We start from the raw sequence: 20,838 nt of genomic DNA, 5'->3' as shown, positions 1-20,838 counted from the left end.
AAAAAAAAATTTCGTCGGCTAAAGTCATCACCGACGACCTTTTCTCGACGACACTATAGCCGACGAGCCTTCGTCGGTTAAGATCTTAGCCGACGAATTAAGATAACAGGCCGACGAAAATTTTTCGTCGGCTAAAGTGCTTGTCCTGGTAGTGTGGGCTGACTATGTTGCTTGGTTATAATTCTCTGATCTATGAGTTTTTTATTTCGGTGAAATTTCCACAGTCATATAGTCTATGTATCCGTAATTAAAGCTTCTATATATACACTGATCCATCAATACAGTTGGGATCCCCATCTTAATTTATCATTCATGATTGGTGGGTGATCTTGTTTTTTAGTTTTAATAGATGTCTTCGATTTGTTAAATTGCTTTGATTGAGTTGTTGGTATTTGGGGATAAATACATGGGTGTTATCTGCCTCTAATTTCATATTTGGTTCGATCCTTTGGTTTCGTCCATGTTTTTTTTTGTCATTCATTGAATTGCATAGTATGTAGTCTTGATTTTGTGTCTCCTTAACCAAAGTCAACATCTCTATTATGTAATTGCATGGTTTCAACTTTAGCAATTAGCATATAGAAACATGCATCAATTTCTTATCACTGTAACGTTATGCATCCTAGTGATAGCCTTAGAGCAAAAGTAACTACCTCATTTCATACGGCTCTTACCACCCAGTTTCGGTAAGGCATATAATCCTATTCAGGTATGCATATATCAATTTTACCCAATTGGATTCACAATATGTTTCAATTTTCATTGACTGATCATGAGAGTACAATCACAATTACTTTTATTTGTGAATTTTGTGATTATAGATCGAGACTTGAAGTCTCTTGATCGAACTATGGAGGGCTTAAAGTTCCTCAAAGAGTAATATAATGAAATTGCGATATGAAGATTCTCAAAGCTCATGCAATTAAGGAGGGCCAAAAGTCCCTTAAAGTCATATATAATATGACGGAACCACATCTTGTGATCCCTAGTTATATGAGAGCCCGAAGTCCCTCGCCTTATATGATATTACGTTTTTGTGTGACTAGAGGAGATCGGAAGATCAAGATTATTATATTTGTGAAGTTAACCGGACCAGAAGTTCTGTGTGTTTTCTTTATTCATGAAACCAGAAGTTTCCAATGTAAAATTAATTTATTTTCGCTCTTCACAGTTTTCTTATTTTGTTATGCAATTTCATTACTATACTTATTTTTTAAATTTTATTGTTATTCATTCGGGTCAGCAGCCCTTATATCTTGAAGATATGAACATGTTTTTGAACCAGAAGTTCAAAATAATAGAGTGATAGAACCTGAAGTTCTAACGATAAAGACTCAAACCTGAAGTTTTGAGTATAAAATATAAGGTGAACATGAAGTTTCACTTGGGTCACTCGAGCTTGAAGTTTCGAGCACTTGAATTATTTGAACCCGAAGTTTGACATACAACATCTGAGAACCTATCATTCTAACATTATAAATTTGAACATGAAGTTTCGATTTCATATATGTTTGATGGCTCTAGAAGAGCAAGAGGCAGTCATCTTTTATATCTTATATATCATGCGTCAAATTCTCAAGTAATTGAGGCATATAATGTCGATCATGAACTAGAAGTTCATTGAAACTGGACATGACTAGCTATGTCATATTTTACCTACATTGTTGCTTGCAATCGGTAACAAGTCTTGATCACCACTAGCCCTACTCATAGCAAATTACTTATATGTCGCATATTTTTTTGAGTTGTCACTTTAATGAGACACTCTTCATGGCATGAGGGAGAGAAATATTGTTCCTGAAGAACGGTATGTATTGGTGTTAGATACTTATCCACTATGTCATTTTGATTTTAACAAATGTATCATCAATTAGTGATTTGATAAAAGATTGTGAGAAAAGTATATGGTAGATGCACTGTTTTCTACTTGGATTAAAGTCTATGAGACTATCCATATTAACTCAAATAGTCTATACCCCATTTGATTTGTGGGATGCAGATGTATCCAAGTGACATGGTTCTCCTGAAGAGAATATCATGATACAATGTTAGAGTTCCTAATACGGCTACCAGGCTTCTAAAAGGCGCTGCCTAGCCCCGCCTAGGCTGTAGGCGGAGCTCTGCAGCTCGGATTTTCTCCAAGTCGTCGAAGGGAGGAACCCAGCCGCCCAGGGACCGCCCAGGCGGCCAAGGCGGCGCCCAGGCGAAGAAGGCGGGTCCGAGGCAACCAAGACTAGGCGAACCAGGCGAAAAAAAAACCAATAAAACAAAAACGCGCTCAGCCAGTCCCAAATCAACTAGTCCGCCTAACCTAATTCCCAAATCATTCTCCTCCCAATCCTCCGTTTCGACTTTCAACATTTGAGCTCCGCGCCTTCGCCTCTCCCAAACAGAGCGACCTCGCCGTTCTCTGCCGATCAACAACCTCGTCGTTCTCTGCCGATCAGCGGCCTCATCGTCGACTCTTTATCTCTCTCCTCTGAGTCCTCTCTCTCTGTCTCTCTCTTGTTCATGGCGCACTCTCTTGAGTCTTGATAAGTAATTCTTCAAAACTCAAATCTCTGCTTCGATGAGTTTTTGGCTTGTTGTTGTTGTTGAGATTTGATTCTCCTCCTTATACAGCTGAGAATCGGTCATCAACTTAATCTATACTCTCATTACTTTGTTCAATCCGTTGGGGAGTATTGGCGCACAGTTGGAGTCTTGGAGACATCATTTGGTATGAATTACTCTGTTGAGTCTGTTTAATTGGTCATCATCTCTTATCAGTCTTATGTTCTGATTTCTAGTATAAATAAACTTCTGATTAGTGATTACTTCCTAGTTTAGTTGTTCTCAATTCAAAATTTTAAATCATTCAATCAATGAATCAATATATGTAGTCATATAGAATATAGTTCTGTCACTTCTGTGTTACTGAAAGTCTGAAATCGTTCAATCATTTTATCAATATCTATATAGAGTTATAGTCTTATAGACATATTGTTAGTGTTAGTGCGTTAGATTGTTGGTGTTGGGCAGACTTACTGATAATCTAATATATGTTGGATACTTGGATGTGATATAGTGTTACTGTGTTAGTGTGATTGGAGAAACTGAGAAACAGGGAAAATGTGATTGGAGTTGGCTTGTTTCTTATTAGGAAATGGCTGGTACTATATTTTTCAAAGGGTCAAATGCAATGACAGAGATAGATACGTCTTTGAAGTGTAATTCTGAAGATGTTGGATGGGAATTTGGGGCATTGGTGAACCCTTCAAATGTAGACAGGGTGAAGTGCAAGTTATGTGGGAAAGTACTTAGTGGTGGAATATACCGGCTTAAGCAACATATTGCCCATATAAAGGGGAATGCAGCTCCGTGTAATAAGTCTTCGGATGAAGATAAAAATAAGTGTAAGCAGGCTATTGATGAAGCACAAAGTAAGAAGAAACAAAAGTTTCAACGTGAACAAGAAGTGAGGCAAGAGGTTATTCTTGAAGGGGATGAAGAAGTTGAAGGGTGTCTAGGGCCCAGAAACCCCAAACTCCCCCCCCCCGGGGCCCCCGATACTCTTGGGCCTATGGATAGTTTTGCATCCATCATCAATCCGGATTCTTCATTGAGTGGAAGTAATAATATAAGGCAACAAAATATTAATGATGCACTTTGGAAGCAAAGAACACATCGTGCATCAATATTTGGCTCGTTAGGTGTATGAATCCAGTATTCCTTTCCATGCTATTGATAATGATAGCTTCAAAAGGTTTGTGGAAGTGGTTGGTCAATTTGGCCCCAGGTACAAACCTCCAACCCAATACCAATTGAGAGAGCCATTATTGAAGGAAGAGGTAGCTAGAGAGAACTAAAGGCTATTGAAGAAGCAAGAAGAAGAGTGGGCTTTGAATGGTTGCTCCATTATGACGGATGTTTGGACCGATAGGAGAAGAAGAAGTATCATGAATTTGTGTGTAAATTGCAAAGAAGGCACTACTTTTTTTTTCTTCTAAGGAAGCATCGGATTGAGCACACACCGGTTCCTATATATTTGAGTATGTGGATAAGTATATTGAAGAAGTTGGGCCGGAAAATGTAGTTCAAGTGGTAACGGACAATGCTTCAAATAATATGGCGGCGGGTGACTTGTTGAAGTTGAAGAGGCCAAACATATTTTGGACTTCATGTGCAACCCACACCTTGAACCTTATGCTTCAAGGAATTGGGAACCAACCTAGATTCAAAGGGGTGATTGAGAAGGCTAAAGCATTCACCATCTATATTTATGCACATCACAAGACATTATCATTGATGAGGAGGTTTACTAAGAAAAAAGATATAGTGAGGTCGGGAGTCACTAGATTTGCAACCGCTTTTCTAACTTTACAAAGTTTGATGGAGAAGAAAAGTGAGTTGAGGGCTATGGTTGCTAGTAGTGAATGGAGTGCAAGCAAGCATTCAAAGAGTGCAAAGGGGAAAACGGCATTTAATACTGCTTTGAGTGCCGCTTTTTGGAATGGTGTAACTCTTTGCTTTAAGGTCTTTGCTCCTTTAGTTAAGGTGTTTCGCCTTGTTGATGGAGATAAGAAGCCCTCTATGGGCTTTGTGTATGGAGAGTTACATAGAGCAAAAGAGGAGATTAAAGAGGCACTCAAGAATCAAGAACCTTCACTTTCGCCCAATTTTGGATATCATTGATGGGAAAGGTCGTGGTCGATTAGATGGTCCACTTCATTTGGCAGCCTACCTATTGAACCCTTATTATACTTATAATGATCCAAGCATAGAAAATGATAATGTGGTGATGAATGGGCTTTTCACTTGTGTGGAATCATTTTTCCCTGATGATTATGCAAGCCAAAGTGAGGTGACAAATAAAGAATTATTGAAGTACATGAAGAAAGAAGATGGTTTTGGAAGAGCATTGGCTAAGATGGGGTGCGCAACAAATGATGATACTTATGATCCGGGTAAGAAACTAAGAACCAAATAAGAACTAATTGTTTTATCTTCATTATATTGATTACTTGTTTCTCTTTTTGCTTATGTGTTTACTAATTTTTCATTTGTTATTGTTTTTGGTTTCTTTTCTTTAGTTGGATGGTGGCATCTGTATGGAAATAGTGTGCCTAAATTGCAAAAAATGGCTAAAAGAATTCTTTCCTTGATTACAAGTTCATCCGGTTATGAGAGAAATTGTAGCACTTTTTAAATGGTTAGTTCTTAGTTTCTTACTAAGTTATTGTGTACGTATTTAGTTATTGTCTAAATAAATTTCTAACTATTATTTTTAAATGTAGATCCATACCCAAAAAAGGAATAGATTAGATACCGGAAGGTTGAACAATTTAGTCTATGTCCAATTCAATTCAAAGATCATCAACAAAAAGAGAAAACAAAAGGAGAAGGGAGTGGATGTGCTACTTGCTACTAAGGCTAGTATGACACAAGGATGGATTGTTGAGGATGGTAATAAAGATGTGGATTTCGATCTTACCAACGACATGGTTGGAGATAAATCGGGAGTTGATAGTAGTGCTCCACCTAGGAGAAGTGCTAGGCTCCAAGAGGTAAGAGAACTTGGTGAAGAACTTGAAGACTCGGATGAAGAGGAAGAGGAGGGTAATGAGATTGATTTTGATTTTGAGTCTAACAATGAATGAATATTAGAGGGATATGGTGAAGAAGAAGAAGTGGATTCATAGGTTTGCAAGTTATTTTGAGTACTTTGACTATTTTGAACTCTTCACTAGATTTATTTTTATTAAGATATTTGCTATACACTTATAGAAGTTGTAAACTTGTATGCTTGGATTGCTTGTGCTATTTACATTTGAACACTTGAAATATGCTATTTTGAAGTTTTTGTGTGGTGATTATGATGAGCATTTGAATTAGAAATCATATTTGTTTGTAAATTTGTAGGTCTGGTTGCTCACTTTTAGAGAAAAGTCATGCCAATTTTTTTTTATTTACTCATGTTTTACTAAGTTTAATTATTATATATATTAATTAAATGTAAAAAAAGTAAATCGTCTAGTCCCCGCCTACGCTGTCTAGGCGCTAGGCTATGGGTCGCCGCCCGCCTAGCGCCTAGCGCCTTTTAGACCATTGACGACTACACATACAAAGGTTGTATGTACGTCATTAGAGAATGATATCTTGGTTGATACTAATAAATATAATGTTTTTGACCTCATACTTGGTTTAGGTTCGCCACCAGCCAATGAACATCTCACTCGAAAGAAAGTGATAGAGTTTTTGACCTCATATTTGCTGATGGTCATAACATGACAGTCTTCCCGCCGTTAAGAGGAGAATAAAACTATTGTCATTTGAATAACGGCGTGAATTTGAGTGGAATGTATTCACCAGGTCTAAAGTTTTAAACTCCTGAAAAATAAAGATTATACAAGTCTTATAATGCTCTATGAGATATTACAAGTAAAAGATCCACATTCGCTAGATATTTGTCCTTCAAGTGACAATATTTGCCCTAGAAGTGGCATGGGTACCCAATATAAAAAAAATGCATGCATATAAGAATGTGTGGGATTTATGAATGATGATCATCTATGACAATTTACAAATGGTAACTACCAAAGACCATTGACTGTATTAATCGATGCTATGCCACGTTTCATTATGCATGTCGACAAAGCATATTATTGGCCAAATTGGAAAGAGGCAATTCCAATAAAACTAAATATTTGAAACGTGATGAGATACTTTGACCTTTAACCCTATAGATACAAAAGGGTATTTACCACAGTAAAAGTAAATCACTATGATTTAATGTCTACAAAGACATGGGATTATGAATCTGCCCTTATACGAATAATACTTTTCTATAAGTACAATGTTACATGTAACTATTACATGGACGAGAGACTTATGGCATGTTGTCATCGTATATTACGAGGGCCTTTAAAGACACATTGATAAACCAAATTTCCAGAAGTGAAGTGTCATTATAAGCGTATCGCTTGTTAAATCCTTAGAGGATTCAAATACATGAATGATTCTAATGTCATTCGATCCATGAATACTTGAGAGAGTCTGAAGCTACTTCATGTATTCAAATAGTCTAAAGTGAGCTCATATATACTCATTCTGTTATAGCTAACGTGATCGAAATTGTCTCAATGAGTACTATGATTGGACTACAAAATCGAATTCGAATTATGATCATTATGTTGCTACATATTCTAACTCTTGGGAAGTTATGAATTACTCATAGCTCTTGTAGAGTTTATATGAGACGTATCACTACACAAATATATTAATGTGTATGGCTAGATACGCCATGAGATTTTTCAATGTTTTAATGTCAATTTGCTTATGTTGTCTAGCTATTACTTAGTGTATGATTTTGATCATATGACTAAATGAGGTAAAACGTATTAAAAATCGTCTAACTTTGTTGGTATTGTTTTAACTTTACAGGTTTGAAATTTCATGATGAGCCCCTATATGCAAAGCACGCATGGTCTCACTTTAGTGATGGACAAATCAAACCATTATTTACGGTGCATGAAGCTTGCAACGTTCAGGGGGAGATTCTCATCATGGGGAGCATCTAGAAGTATGCATATGCGTGTTGTACTCTTTTTCTCTTTCGACCAGGGTTATTTTTCTCCCACTGGGTTTTTCTTACATGGCAAGGTTTTTAACGAGACAATATTAAGCGCGTCCAATTTCATCATTCATTGGTGGACATCCAAGGGGGAGTGTTATAAATATTATAATCTATGTGGTTGTCCACGTAATTACTCATTAGTGATGTACTCTGATGTAAACCCTACTTATATATAAAGAGGCTAATAAGAATGAATAAGTAGACTTTTACCTCCTCCCAACTATCCTCTCTGTGTCTTTTCTTCTTCTTTTCTCTACTTTACAATAAAACAATCCACTAATCCAATCGAAGTAAAGTTTGCTTGAATTTAAATGTATTCAAATATACATAATTTGCATGTTTTCTATGTAAAAATGGCGATTAGACAATAACGGTAAATGCTTCTTAATTAAGTCTTAATCAAGATGATTAAGAAAGAGAGGAACATACAAGTGACTATGGATCCATTAATTATTGCTAGATTCTGAAAACAACGCAGGAGAAAGAAAGCAATGCTTTTGGTAATTTCTCTGATGCAACTGTAACCAAGATTGGTAACTTCTTGATGTACAAGTATAAGACCGGTTTAGCTACAAGAGTGCTTGCATCCAGCTGGGATCGATCATCGATCAGGTGCTTAATTCTCCTCACTGGCAAAAATAAAACTTGGTAATGACAGTAGATCTATTAAATTATAAAATAGCTATGGCTTTTACTAAAGGGGCGGGAGAAGCTCTTTGCTAAGCGACTCTGCAACCAATTCAGGAGAGCCTATTCGATGTACTAGGACGGCTAGCGCGCGTGTGAACAACGCAACGTTAGCTGCGATTGGTGTTGTTTTGTCTTCCTTTATACCCTGGATTCTCTCATCTCCCTCAACTACATCAGCCATCTCTCATTCTCCACAAATGGCCAACACATCCGAGGCCCAATCCTTGGCTGAGTCCAAACATTCCACCGATCACAACTCTCTTGCCCAATTCTGGCCGGGTTCTGGGTATTTTCTTCTTTTTATTTGGAGAAGAAGATCTCGGTTTGTTCATTCTCTGCTCAATTTGCTCTCAAGTCTATGATGGTGGTTCGGCGGCACTTTCCGACAGCGACGGGAAGAATCCAGCAAATCCCACTGTAGTGAGGAGGAAGAGGCCGTGGTGACATACGTCAGCCCAAAAAGCGTGTCGTGCGTCATCATTTATTTTAAATTTAAATGGGATTTTTATCCAACAAAAAAGTGAAAAACAACAAAAAGGCACAAGAATAAAAAAACAAAAGGGGAAGAGTACAAACAGTTTAGTAGCTCTTTGTTCTCCAGGAACCTGTCCGGTTTAAAAGTCTCCGGATCATCAAATATATTCTCGTCCCTCATGACCTGTGTTTGAAACCCACAAAGCAACTCTCCCTTCTTGATGTTGAAGGCCGAGTCGTGCGAACTGAGTTGGAAGTCCTTTCTGGCCCTGGCGAATTGAAGAGGAACTAGGGGGTTGAGCCGGAGTGTTTCATACACCAGAGACTGAACCAGTGGCAAGTCTTTTACCGATTCAAAACTCAGAGTTGAACCGGCATTTTCCCGGACTTCTTTGACTATTCTTTGTTGCAAACCAGTGGTGTCACTGGCTATTGCATTTACTAAACTCGGAAAGAACACTGAGAAACCACCAAATGCGTTGAAGCCGAGCACAAACAGAAGGTTGTGAATGGCTTCTTCTTTACTTAGTCTGAACTCTGTTTGACCTATGTTTACTACTTCTTTACCTGCAAAACATACCACGAAGATGAGTGATTGTTTGTTTCAACTACTGCTGCCATACTACTAGTATATAATAACACTTGAGAGAAACAATGTGTGTGTTTATATAACCTCAACTTACCATGTTCTTCTATAAACTTGTAAAGCTTGTTGTAGTCTCCACTCACAAGAAAAGATGGGTATGCAAAGGAATGAAGAAAATTCTCCTCAAGAGGCTGAAGCACACCGATCTTCACAGTGGGGAGAAGCTGGAGGGCAAGCCAGCGGTCGAGCATAGCGTAGCCAGACTCAGCTATTTTAGGTGAGTTTGAAACGTCAGCTCCAACCAAGCATTTTGTGAGGAACTTGAACATGCACTTCTGGAGTGGGATCAAATAGCTAGCGCTCCCATCCTTGGTGACATCTGCATCTATCGTGTCCCACAGTGTACAAAGGTTGGCAGTGAGCTCAGGTACCCATACCTTGGAGCTTAATTTGTTTCAAGATGTCCATGGCGAAGTTCTTGATCTGTGAAGAAAAAAGGTAAAGATGGCATTTAGTTGCCAGATTTACCTTAACTAACAAGTTCGAAGCAAAAAGCACTAAAAGTCTGATGTAGTGATAATTGATCTTCAGTTCAATGAAGCTCTCAACTCTACCCTACAATCCATCCTATGTTCCTACTATCCTAATTGATCTATGATTCAAAAAAAGTTCGTAACTCAATGATTGTTGGAACCTATGTTGCATGGAATCGGAAGCGGAAACGTGGAAGCGAAGCGTTTGGAAGCGCGGAAGCGTTTTTTTTCAAAATTTGTTAAAAGCGGAAACGTTTTGGAAGCGTCGAAATAAAATAATATATATATATTTAATAATACAAAAATAAATAAATAGTATATCCAAATATTCAAAATTATTGTTTTACAATCAAATAACTTAAATAAAAATAAACACTAAAAATATGTATAATACTTAATGAAATATGGGGCTAACAATAGAAGTTGTATTCAATTATGCCTCAAGTTCTATTGTTAAAGGAATTAGCAAGGAATTGTTAGCTGCTTGACCAAAAAAAGAAGAAGGAATTGTTAGCTGGTCAGCACGTGTAATATCATATTAACTCTTTAGCCCTTCACAAATGGATAGCAGCCACGAATTTTTTCTTCTCTCTCTCAAACAGTCCTCTCTCTCTCTTGAGTCTTCACCATCGTTTTCCAAAGAACCCTCTGCAACTCCATGAGAAGAGGACAAGAGCGACGGATGCAAAGACAAGACCGGAGATGACGACGACGAGAGAGACACGGCTGGGCGAGAGCTTCGACAGCGTGAGCGATGCCAGACATGAAGAGGTTCGAGGTTTGTGTGAATATGGGATTTGTGTAAGATTCAGAAAAATATAAGAGAGGTTGCCAGCAGCCTATAGATCGGAAGCTCGCGCTTCCAAAACGGAAGCTCACGCTTCCTTCGCGCTCCCAGTTCTACTTTTCCCAGAAGCGAGATTCCGACCGCTTCCTCGCGCTTCCATCGCGATTCCGCTTCGCTTCCGCTTCGGAAGCGCGAATCGCCGGTAGTCTCACGCTTCCGTGCTTCTTAGGTTGGAACTTAGTGTGGGATAGAATCCCACATTGAAGAAGAACTACTTGCTTGGTTGTTTATAAACAAACACCCATGTGAGCAAGTGAATGGGTGGAATTGCTTAGAGCGGGGTTAATGGGTTTTTTATTGGACTTCCAATAGAAAATGATATATATCTATATATATATTTATATAAAGTCATAGATGGGCCTTCGGCATCTGATTATAATTTTTGAATTAATAATTTTATTAATTTTTATTATTTTCGGATAAACCAAAGGTAATAACTGTTGGTGACAGTTACAACTTTTTGAACAGTTTTACCTGTTCGAATTTGACTTTATATAAGGACGACACTGTGGTCGTTGTTTTCCAACGAAAATTCATCTCTTCTTCTTCCTTCCCAAATCGACTTCTCTGAAATATAAAGTAAATTCGTCAGGGACAAGTTCTTGTGCAAGAACTTGTACCAGATAGTTGTATCCTCAAGATAGACGTCCGAAACTGCAACACAAGTGGGGACGAATTTCTGTCTTAGGTCACTGCAAAGCATGCCTCTATCTGAATCAAGTTAGTGTTTTCAATCTCGATTTCATTGTTGTTATTGTTTATTGTTGGTTTCGATTCAATTATACTGTTATATATATCTTGTTTGTAATCGTGATATTGGTTGGTCCTAACAATGATTTGATAAGATTTTCCAACGTCAGACCAAACAAAGATAAGATTTTAGTCATTTTACAACCACCATTTATAATGAACTGTTCTCTTTTCCAAAAATAGACACAACGCAAACTATACCTATACAATCTAAGCCCTGAACGTACCATAGAGCATTGGCAGGGTGACACATTATTAACAACCTCAATGCCAAATGAGCTTTCAATTATCCCAGAGTGACGGGATCAGGTAAAAAAAAAAACTCTCAGAGTGAGGCATATTATACATGTTTCGGAACATGGTAGAATTTCCGAGCTGTAAGTAAAAAGTAGACAATCAGAGAGACCCTTCTGCACTGAACAATCTTATCTGCTTAACCATGAAAATTCAAGACCTGGCCTCTGATCACATATTTCAGATTTTCGGATTTGGCCAATAAGGCTAGGACCACCATCAACAACTGTAATGGACACGGACTAATGGCCCCTATCTAAAAAGGGTCCGGTCACTCCGGTGAAACTCAGATTTTTAAGGCATGCATCTCCAACAATCCTTTTTATACTCATACCCATACATATATTTTGAGTCACCCAAACTCATTACTAGTTAAACTTATATTTCATCTCCAACCATTATGTCAAAACCCATACTCATACCCAAATTTTAATTATTTTATATAATTTCTGGACCTTTAATTTTGAATGATCATTCAATCTAGGCTAAGCATTTTTTGACCGTTGGAGGGTCAGAACAGAGCTCACGTGGGATGTCCCACAGGTGTGCAGTTCCGGTTCCACGCATGCGTCGCGCGTCTGCAGCTCCCGCCCGTTTTTCTGTTGTCTAGTGCGCGTTCTCCACAGAAGAAGTGTCCCGCGCGTAGCTCCTGCCGCTACCTAGCCCTTCACGTGCAGCTGCTGCCTTATGCTGCCTTCTGGGTCCCGCGCTAAGCAATTTGGGTTTCCTCCTTGCAACTCGACCCATTTTGGGTCGTGGGTCTGGTAGGAACCCATAATTAGGTATGGGTTTTGATTGTTGGAGATGGATTTTTATGGGTTTTGAGTATAGATATGTGTATAGCAACCTTTGTTGGAGATGCCCTTACATACACTTGGATGCTTCCGGCTTCCGTACTATGATAAAGACAACCAATTTAGCTTCACATCCTATCACAATTTTCATTTCAGACTTTCCTTGTCACACTAATCTTCCTTGTATAGTTCCGATCAATTTGAACACACTACTAGGACAAGCACTTTAGCCGACGAAAAATTTTCGTCGGCCTGTTATCTTAATTCGTTGGCTAAGATTTTAGCCGACGAAGGCTCGTCGGCTATAGTGTCGTCGGGAAAAGGTCGTCGGTGATGACTTTAGCCGACGAAATTTTTTTTTCGTCGACTATAGTCCCACAGTTAGCCGACGAAAAACATGTCGTCGGTTTTTTTCCCAGACTTTAGCCGACGAAACAATTAAGATATTCGTCGGCTAAAGTGTGTAATAAATAATTAAAAACTAACTATAGCCGACGAATATAGTACTTAAATATCGTCGGCTAAAGTTGCTGGGTTTTGAAAAAAAAACTGCAGAAACTTTCGGCCACCTCCAATCACGACCAAAATTTGATAGAATCTTCCACTCAACATTTTGAACAACTTTCTAGAAGAAGTCGAAGCTCAATTCTAAACCTAAACAGGTCAATCGACTGAAAATATAAAAATCCCCAATTTTAAACCCTAAAAACTTCAAATCTTCGATTCTCTTCACACACACCGAATCAAGCTACCAAATTCTAGGGGAATGTAGTACTAATCAAACTCAACTTATCCATATATAGAACTCACCAAATGGTGACCTAAGGAAGGAGAAATTCGATCGACACCTAATCCGAACCGGCGGAGTTTTGGAGCTCGATTTTTCCCTCACGGCGGCGTCACTCGATGCACCACCTATCCAGCAATGAAGTAGAGACGACGGCGAAGTTTTTAGGACAAGTGTGGCGGTCTCCGGTGGCTTAACCGACGACTTTTCATATATTTTCGTCGGCTAAAGTCTATAAATTCACGAAAACGCTCATATCTCGTCCTATATTGCGTAGTTTGGTCAAATCTTCCACACGAAAAACTCTCACGTAGATGAGACGCAACTGTCTATATAAAAATTTTGAGACATTTACCTTCCGACGATAGGGCTCCCCATAAACCCAAATAACGGTAAATAGTAGACACGTTGTGATTCCGATGACTAAAATTCACAAACCAAAATTCGACTGTCAGATATGATCATTATGAGGAAAGATGTCTATGATAAAAAATTCAACTGGATTCGACAACGTTAAGGGCTCGATTGAAACGGTCAACTCTAATCGAAAATAAGAAAACTATATTTTGAAGCCCTAAACGGACTCGGATGGCCAAAAAAGCCTACACATCATAGCATAAGCAATGAGTTTGACTCGTAGCGCCGTTACGCTTCCGGAAAGGTATCAAAATAGTCAATCAGACACCAAATGCCAAATCTGCAGCATAGTGAATAATAAGGGTAAGTCAACTATCGGCACCGAGACTTTACCGGAATACTGTGATTTTTCAACCGTAGACGTATTTCACCATTCTGGTCATATCTTATTTCACGACTTTTTTGCGTTTGAAGGTTCTACGTATAATTTTTTTTTCTCAGATGAGTTGTTGTCTAGATCTGCAAATATAAGCACTTTAGCCGACGAAATTATATTTTTTCGTCGGCTAATATTTTAAAAATTTCGTCGGCTAAAGTTTAAAAATTTCGTCGGCTAAACTTTTAAAAATTTCGTCGGCTAAACTTTTAAAATTTCGTCGGCTAAAGTTCACAGACTATAGCCGACGAAAAAATTATTCAGCCGATGAAATATTAATTTCGTCGGCTAAAGTTGACCATAGCCGACGAAAAAAAATTCGTCTGCTAAAGTGGACTTTAGCCGACGAAAAAAAAATTCGTCGGGCTGGTTTTTTTATTTCGTCGGCTAAAGCCTTTCTTCTGGTAGTGACAGTTCAAAGAAGATTACCAATGACCCTCTAAATTTACTTCCGCGTTGATATAGGAAAATGAGTGAAATCTAAGTACACCCTAAAAGAGAGTACCGAAGATCGAGTTCAAGAATTTGGTTCAGACAAGATCGGTATTGAAGATCGAATTCATAATTGAGTTTTGAATATGGAGTTGTAAGGAGAGGGAGAGGGAGAGGGAGAGGGATAGGTACAGGTTCAAATCGAATTTACTTTTGAAGGAGAGGGATAGGTTTAGATATAGCTAGGTTCAGATAGGTTTTTCTTTTTGCTGTGAAATTAGAGATAGGTTTTCCTTTTTTGGCGCTAAAAAAAAAATTGGACTTGAAAATTTTTAATATGGCACTCAAAATTTAGAACGGGCACAAATTTGGAGGGATTGTTATTGGCTACGACGACATTACAAACCGTCGTAATTCTTCGTTTCCATGCCACGACATGATATAGAAGTAGCAAATAATTCCATCTTTTGCCACGGCGAGTCATTGCTGTCACAAAATAAATTTCTTTTCTGCTATCACACGTTTGCCGTCATAAAAGAACAACTATATATTAGCCACGGCATTTGCGCACTGTCGCAAGCCGTGGTAGCTAAAACAATTATTTTTTGTAGTGAGTTATAACTAGGGTGGTTGATGCTCGATCTAGGGTAGCCACCTATGCGTAGGGTGGTCCCGAAAGTAGTCAATAATGATAGGTTGAGGACTTCTCTCTTCTTCCTTGTGTCTCGGTGGCTGGTTACTTATTTCATTTGTTACCACGGAAGATTGATCATAACGTTTCATCCTATGGTCTTCTTTATAGAGATTGATTAGTGTCTACTAGCTATAGGTATGTCTATTAGGTAGTTTTGCATGTTCATTTTTTACGTAACCCCCCGCGGGCGGATTATGTTCATGTTGTTGTGCCTATTCTCAAGTTGTGATCAATAAAACTAATGTTCTTGGATAAAAAATACATGTATAATATTATCTATTATGTAAATATTTGAGAAAATATCCATTTAGTACTAATTTTAATCCCTCATTGTCAATTCTAATGCAATCATTTTTATGATCCCGTTTGAATGTAAGAAAACTTTTTTGGCGCCTAAATGAACAAATATTTACTAAAATACGTCCTATAAAACTATATTATTTTAAGACTATTTTACCTCCACCACTTAAACAGAGAGAGAGAGAGAGAGATATGAAAATACAACCTCAGGGTAGTAACGTCTATTTACTAAGATAAATTGAAATGGGCTATCAAGTGTATGTCATTGGATTGAAGTTGTTGTTTTTGTGGGAATGAGCATTGGGTAGTAACGTCTATTTACTAAGATAAATTGAAATGGGCTATCAAGTGTTTATGTCATTGGATTGAAGTTGTTGTTTTTGTGGGAATGAGCATTTTCCCTAAATATATCTATATTAGTGTGGAGCATTTGCTGCAACTTTTTCTATGCTTGCTGCTGTCTTAGTTTCTTATATAACAATGGCCTCTAGACAAATTGTTGCACCAAACTTTCCTTATTAATTAGTGGCAAAAGAAAGAGGAACACTCACACACTGCGCTGATCCAATTGCTAGAATTTGACTGAAATAAACCCTACGTGTAATGGTATCCAATAAAGATCGATATAATTAAAGAGAAAATATATTTATACTAATTGAGTGGTACTGCATGTAATTTAAATATTTAATAACAATATACAGTATATTATAAAAGATGAAGATTACAGAAGTGACATGAATTAGTACATACAAAAGTGCTGGCATTGTCATGAATCATGATATCATCGGGTGGTTGATTTCCTTTATTATTTCATAGGTTTTTTTTATCAGCGTAGAAAGATTAACTGATCGTCTATCTACGAATAATCTCTAAAATAAATACTAATAAAAGCAAAACAAAACGAATTAACGAAACCGAAACTGTGGAAGACCTAAAATATCACTCTCATAATAGGACAAGATAATAGAGGAGACACGTCCCACCATACTTGCTCCAACAAAGATGTTCCATGATTAGTTAGAGTATCTGCTACCCTATTCCATTCTCTAAATATAAATGTGAGAATATTTAAAAGTCATATATAGGTTTTTTTTTTTGGCAAATAAAGAACTTTATTAGATAAAGAGAAGAAACCTAAGGGGCTAGGGGACATAAAACCAAAAACCCTTTAGTAAAAATAACAAAGCTAAAGACAACCAAAACAAAAGCTAGCAAAGTTGATTTTTTAATTTTTTTAAAAACTTTTTATTAAATAACTCACACATCCTACATATGACAATAAGATTTGAACCCATGATCTCAAAGTTGTTAGTTAACACCTTAACCAACCAGACTACAGATCATCAACAAAATATTTGATAGAGCTGGGACTCGAACCCAACAGCTAGCAAAGTTGATTGAATCAGAGATATAGGCGCATAACGGGCGTCCGATTGTGAGTTGTGAAAGAGTCTCATGAATCTCTTTTCGATTTTGATTTTTTCTTTTAAGACTGTGACAGAGATTTAAGAATATTCTCATCCTCTAGCGTTGCTTCATGCTCATCAAACCAAGAAATATGATTAACCTGAGCATGAGCATGAGCATAATCATATGTTTGATGACCAAGAGGTTAATTTCTCATTTTTCAAATCACCTCAACAAAACCTAGCTGAGTAGTAGATTCTCCCACAAGGCTTATGATTAGGGTTATCCTTAGGTGAAGGAGTTTTGGAAGTAGTAGTATCCTCTTCAACCATAATATTTGCTTCGCTCTGCATTTCGTCACTAGATTGCATCTCAATGTTCTCCCTCGTGTTATCAATGTCGTTATCAATACTACAACTTGATTGTCACGGACAAGTGCGTGATGAGCAAGTATACATCTGTGTGCTCATCAAGTAAACTGACTTTAGCAGGCATAAGTCTTAGCAGTGGAGCTGTGTTGACCGGCTGTGTTGACTAGTTTTCGTCTATGCTTGACCTATGTTTGAAACATTATCTGCTCATCGTTTTCTGCTTATGCTTGTATTTAAACGCGATAGTTCTTCACATTGCACACCACATCCCATAAGCCCCAACCTCTATCTTTCTTAGCTAGCTCGAGATTTACAAGCGTCAAATAATATGGAAGTAACAGCGGCTAGTTGGGTGGCACTGAGCCTTGTCTTTGTAAGCATAGTAGTAAGGTTGGCATGGAGCGTGCTGGACTGGGTGTGGCTCAAGCCGAAGAAGCTAGAAAGATGTTTGAGGAAGCAAGGCTTTAAAGGCAATTCTTACAGAATCTTATATGGAGACACAAAGGAGAACGTTATCATGCTCAAAAAAGCAAAATCGAAACCCATGAACCTCTCAACCTCCCATGACATAGCACCTCGAGTCACTCCCCTTCTCCATCAAACTGTGAAAACTTACGGTAAGTACGTTCGTACCTCGAGTCACTCCCCTTCTCCATTAAACTCTGAAAACTTACGGTAAGTACGTTTGTACTTCATATATATAACTGACGAAATAATTAATAAGTTGCACTATTTTCGTGATCAAAAAGAGTTAGCACATTATTTCCTATATATGTTTTGCATCGATCGTTTACGACTAATCAATTTGTGCATATGATTGAAGGGTTTTCTACAGGAGTAACATGGTTAGACTTAAAAAAAAAAAAAAAAAAAGAAAGAAAAAGATATATGTATGACCGATTGCCAGTTTGACGACATAGATGAAGAAAAACCTTAACTGAATCAGTAGAAGAGTTTTTACATACGCACTTAATATTATGAGACCATGGATGAATATATTTTGAACTTATTATTTAATTCTTGAAACAGAAAAAGAAAATAAAATGAGATCATATGATATGATATAATTTATAGCATGTGCTGACTTGAGGGTGATCGATAATAACCTTTTTCAGGTAAGAACTCTTTAGTATGGATGGGCCCTATTCCGCAGGTGAACATTATGAATCCTGAAGATTTGAAAGACGTTTTCACAGAACTCAGCGATTTTCAAAAGCCACATTCAAACCCACTTGTGAAGTTTCTAGCAACTGGTCTTGTAATCCATGAAGGGGAGAAATGGGCTAAACACAGAAGGATTATCAACCCAACATTCCATTTTGAGAAGCTAAAGGTATTTTATCTCTACTATAATAAAGTTGGTAGTCTAGAAATTTACCAAATTGTGAACTGCCACAATTACCGTTAATGAATCAACTAAAACAAATAAAAACAAGGAACATTATAGTAAACAACAAAATAAATAAAAGAAAATAAAACAAGAAATAATTGAGAAAAACTACTTAAGTAGTGGGAAACCAAAATTAACCACTCAAATTTCTTTATAGGTGATCGTGATATCGTGTCTCGTGTAAATACACGAGTAAAAGGCTAGTATATATAACTAGTATATATAATTTCACTCTAATTATCAGTAATACTCATTAATTTTCCTTTTTTTTATTTTATCTTTTATGGAGACATTTACAAAAGTATATATATACACACACACATACAATATTATTCCGTATGTATAAGAATTTTTGGGGCAAAAACTTGTAACTCTCTATTTATTCAAATTAATATTGATTAGTTGTGATTTTGTGCAACAGCGTATGTTGCCCGCATTTTACCAGAGTTGTGATGAGATGATTAAAGAATGGGAGACCGTGGTGTCGAAAGAGAGTTCGTCACATGAGATTGATGTCTGGCCTTCTCTTCAAAATGTAACAGCAGATGTGATTTCTCGAACAGCATTTGGGAGTAGCTACCAAGAAGGAAGAAAAATATTTGAACTTCTAAAAGAGCAAGCAGTGTATGCAATGAAAAGCATACAGAGTGTTTACATTCCAGGATGGAGGTAAAAGTTAAACTTCCTTTAGATGATGTTACATGCATGCATCAAAAATCCTTTATATCTCTTTTCTCATTGAGGTATTTTATCGTGCATGTAGATTTGTACCAACTAAGATGAACAAGAGGATGAAACAAATTGACAAAGAAATAAGAAATGTACTCATGGGGATTATAAGTAAAAGAGAGCAGGCCATTGAGGTAGGTGAAGCCATCAAAGATGATTTATTAGGTGCACTGATGGAGTCGAACTTAAAAGAGATACGGGACCATGGGAAGAACAACAAAGATGTTGGGATGAGTATTGAAGATGTGATTGAGGAATGTAAGCTTTTCTACTTTGCTGGGCAAGAGACCACTTCAGTATTATTGGTCTGGACAATGGTATTACTTTGTCAAAATCAGAATTGGCAACATCTAGCAAGAGAAGAGGTTTTGCAGGTCTTTGGAATGAACAAGCCCGAGTTTGATGGTCTAACTCACCTAAAAGTTGTAAGTATACTTTTACTCTAAAACTGAGAGGGTTTCTTGAATTACTGGAGTTAACCTCACCTATATATATTTTTATATGTATGATGCCTCAGGTAACCATGATTTTACTTGAAGTTCTACGATTATACCCGGCAGTTGTTGTGCTTTCTCGAACCACTCATAAGAAAACACAACTCGGGAAATTCTCACTCCCAGCTGGAGTCGAAGTCGAGTTACCAACACTGCTCATTCACCATGACAAGGAACTGTGGGGTGATGATGCAAAAGAGTTCAGGCCAGAGAGGTTTTCGGAAGGAGTTTCCAAGGCAACAAAGGGCCATCTTTCGTTCTTTCCTTTCGGAGCAGGTCCCCGGATTTGCATTGGACAAAACTTTGCCATGATGGAAGCGAAATTGGCCTTGGCATTGATATTGCAACACTTCACATTTGAGCTTTCTCCATCGTATACCCATGCTCCTTCTAATCTTGTAACCCTTCAACCACAGTTTGGTGCTCCTATTATTTTACATAAACGTTAACGAGTTGTGTATGTGACGACCGGCGACAATGTTGATGTATTTCAGACTTGTCTGATGTGCAACTCTGCATGTCATATATACACTGAAAAGAATAATTGCACATGTTTTGAACGGGGTGGTGAAGGTGTGATGTATAGTAGAACTTTCCGTGTACTTTAAGCTTGTAGTATGATATATATTTTCACAAACTTATTTTCATATTGAGAAAAAACATAAAAGTTACAACTTGAAACTCTTACTACAACCTATATTTACACGTTATCAAAGTTAAAGGCATTGAGAGCTGAAAGCGTCAACTAGTGACCCAAATTAGTGATCGAATCAGTAACGAAGTTGCTTCATGAGGAATGTAATGGAAGCTAATTTCTTCAAACTGAGACTAGATACAAATACAGAGAGAGAGAGAGAG

General features: G+C 37.5%; 1 protein-coding gene and 2 pseudogenes across 1 annotated transcript; 2 read left to right on the top strand and 1 right to left on the bottom strand.

Annotated features, from left to right (window-relative positions):
- Positions 1-3,145: 3,145 nt before the first annotated feature.
- LOC101300806 lies at positions 3,146-4,674 on the top strand (annotated as a pseudogene).
- A 3,557-nt stretch (positions 4,675-8,231) lies between these two features.
- On the bottom strand, positions 8,232-9,991 carry LOC101300523 (annotated as a pseudogene).
- Positions 9,992-17,683: 7,692 nt separating this feature from the next.
- On the top strand, positions 17,684-20,569 carry LOC101298205 (secologanin synthase-like). The gene is made up of 5 exons (XM_004294139.1): positions 17,684-17,984; positions 18,483-18,700; positions 19,179-19,426; positions 19,521-19,911; positions 20,004-20,569. Exons 1-5 carry the CDS (start codon positions 17,696-17,698, stop codon positions 20,427-20,429), a joined length of 1,572 nt encoding a protein of 523 aa, XP_004294187.1. The 5' UTR covers positions 17,684-17,695; the 3' UTR covers positions 20,430-20,569.
- Positions 20,570-20,838: the final 269 nt, after the last annotated feature.

This window comes from Fragaria vesca, linkage group LG3 (assembly GCF_000184155.1).
Source record: "Fragaria vesca subsp. vesca linkage group LG3, FraVesHawaii_1.0, whole genome shotgun sequence".
Taxonomy (NCBI): domain Eukaryota; kingdom Viridiplantae; phylum Streptophyta; class Magnoliopsida; order Rosales; family Rosaceae; genus Fragaria; species Fragaria vesca.
This window is presented reverse-complemented; position numbering and strand designations above follow the sequence as displayed.

What these genes read in the sequence shown, in the direction of transcription:
- LOC101298205 (XM_004294139.1), top strand. Translation starts at nt 17,696, where the DNA reads ATGGAAGTAACAGCGGCTAGTTGGGTGGCACTGAGCCTTGTCTTTGTA. An exon ending in TCCATTTTGAGAAGCTAAAG is followed by an intron (nt 18,701 to 19,178) that starts GTATTTTATCTC and finishes TTTGTGCAACAG; the next exon opens with CGTATGTTGCCCGCATTTTA. An exon ending in GTCTAACTCACCTAAAAGTT is followed by an intron (nt 19,912 to 20,003) that starts GTAAGTATACTT and finishes ATGATGCCTCAG; the next exon opens with GTAACCATGATTTTACTTGA.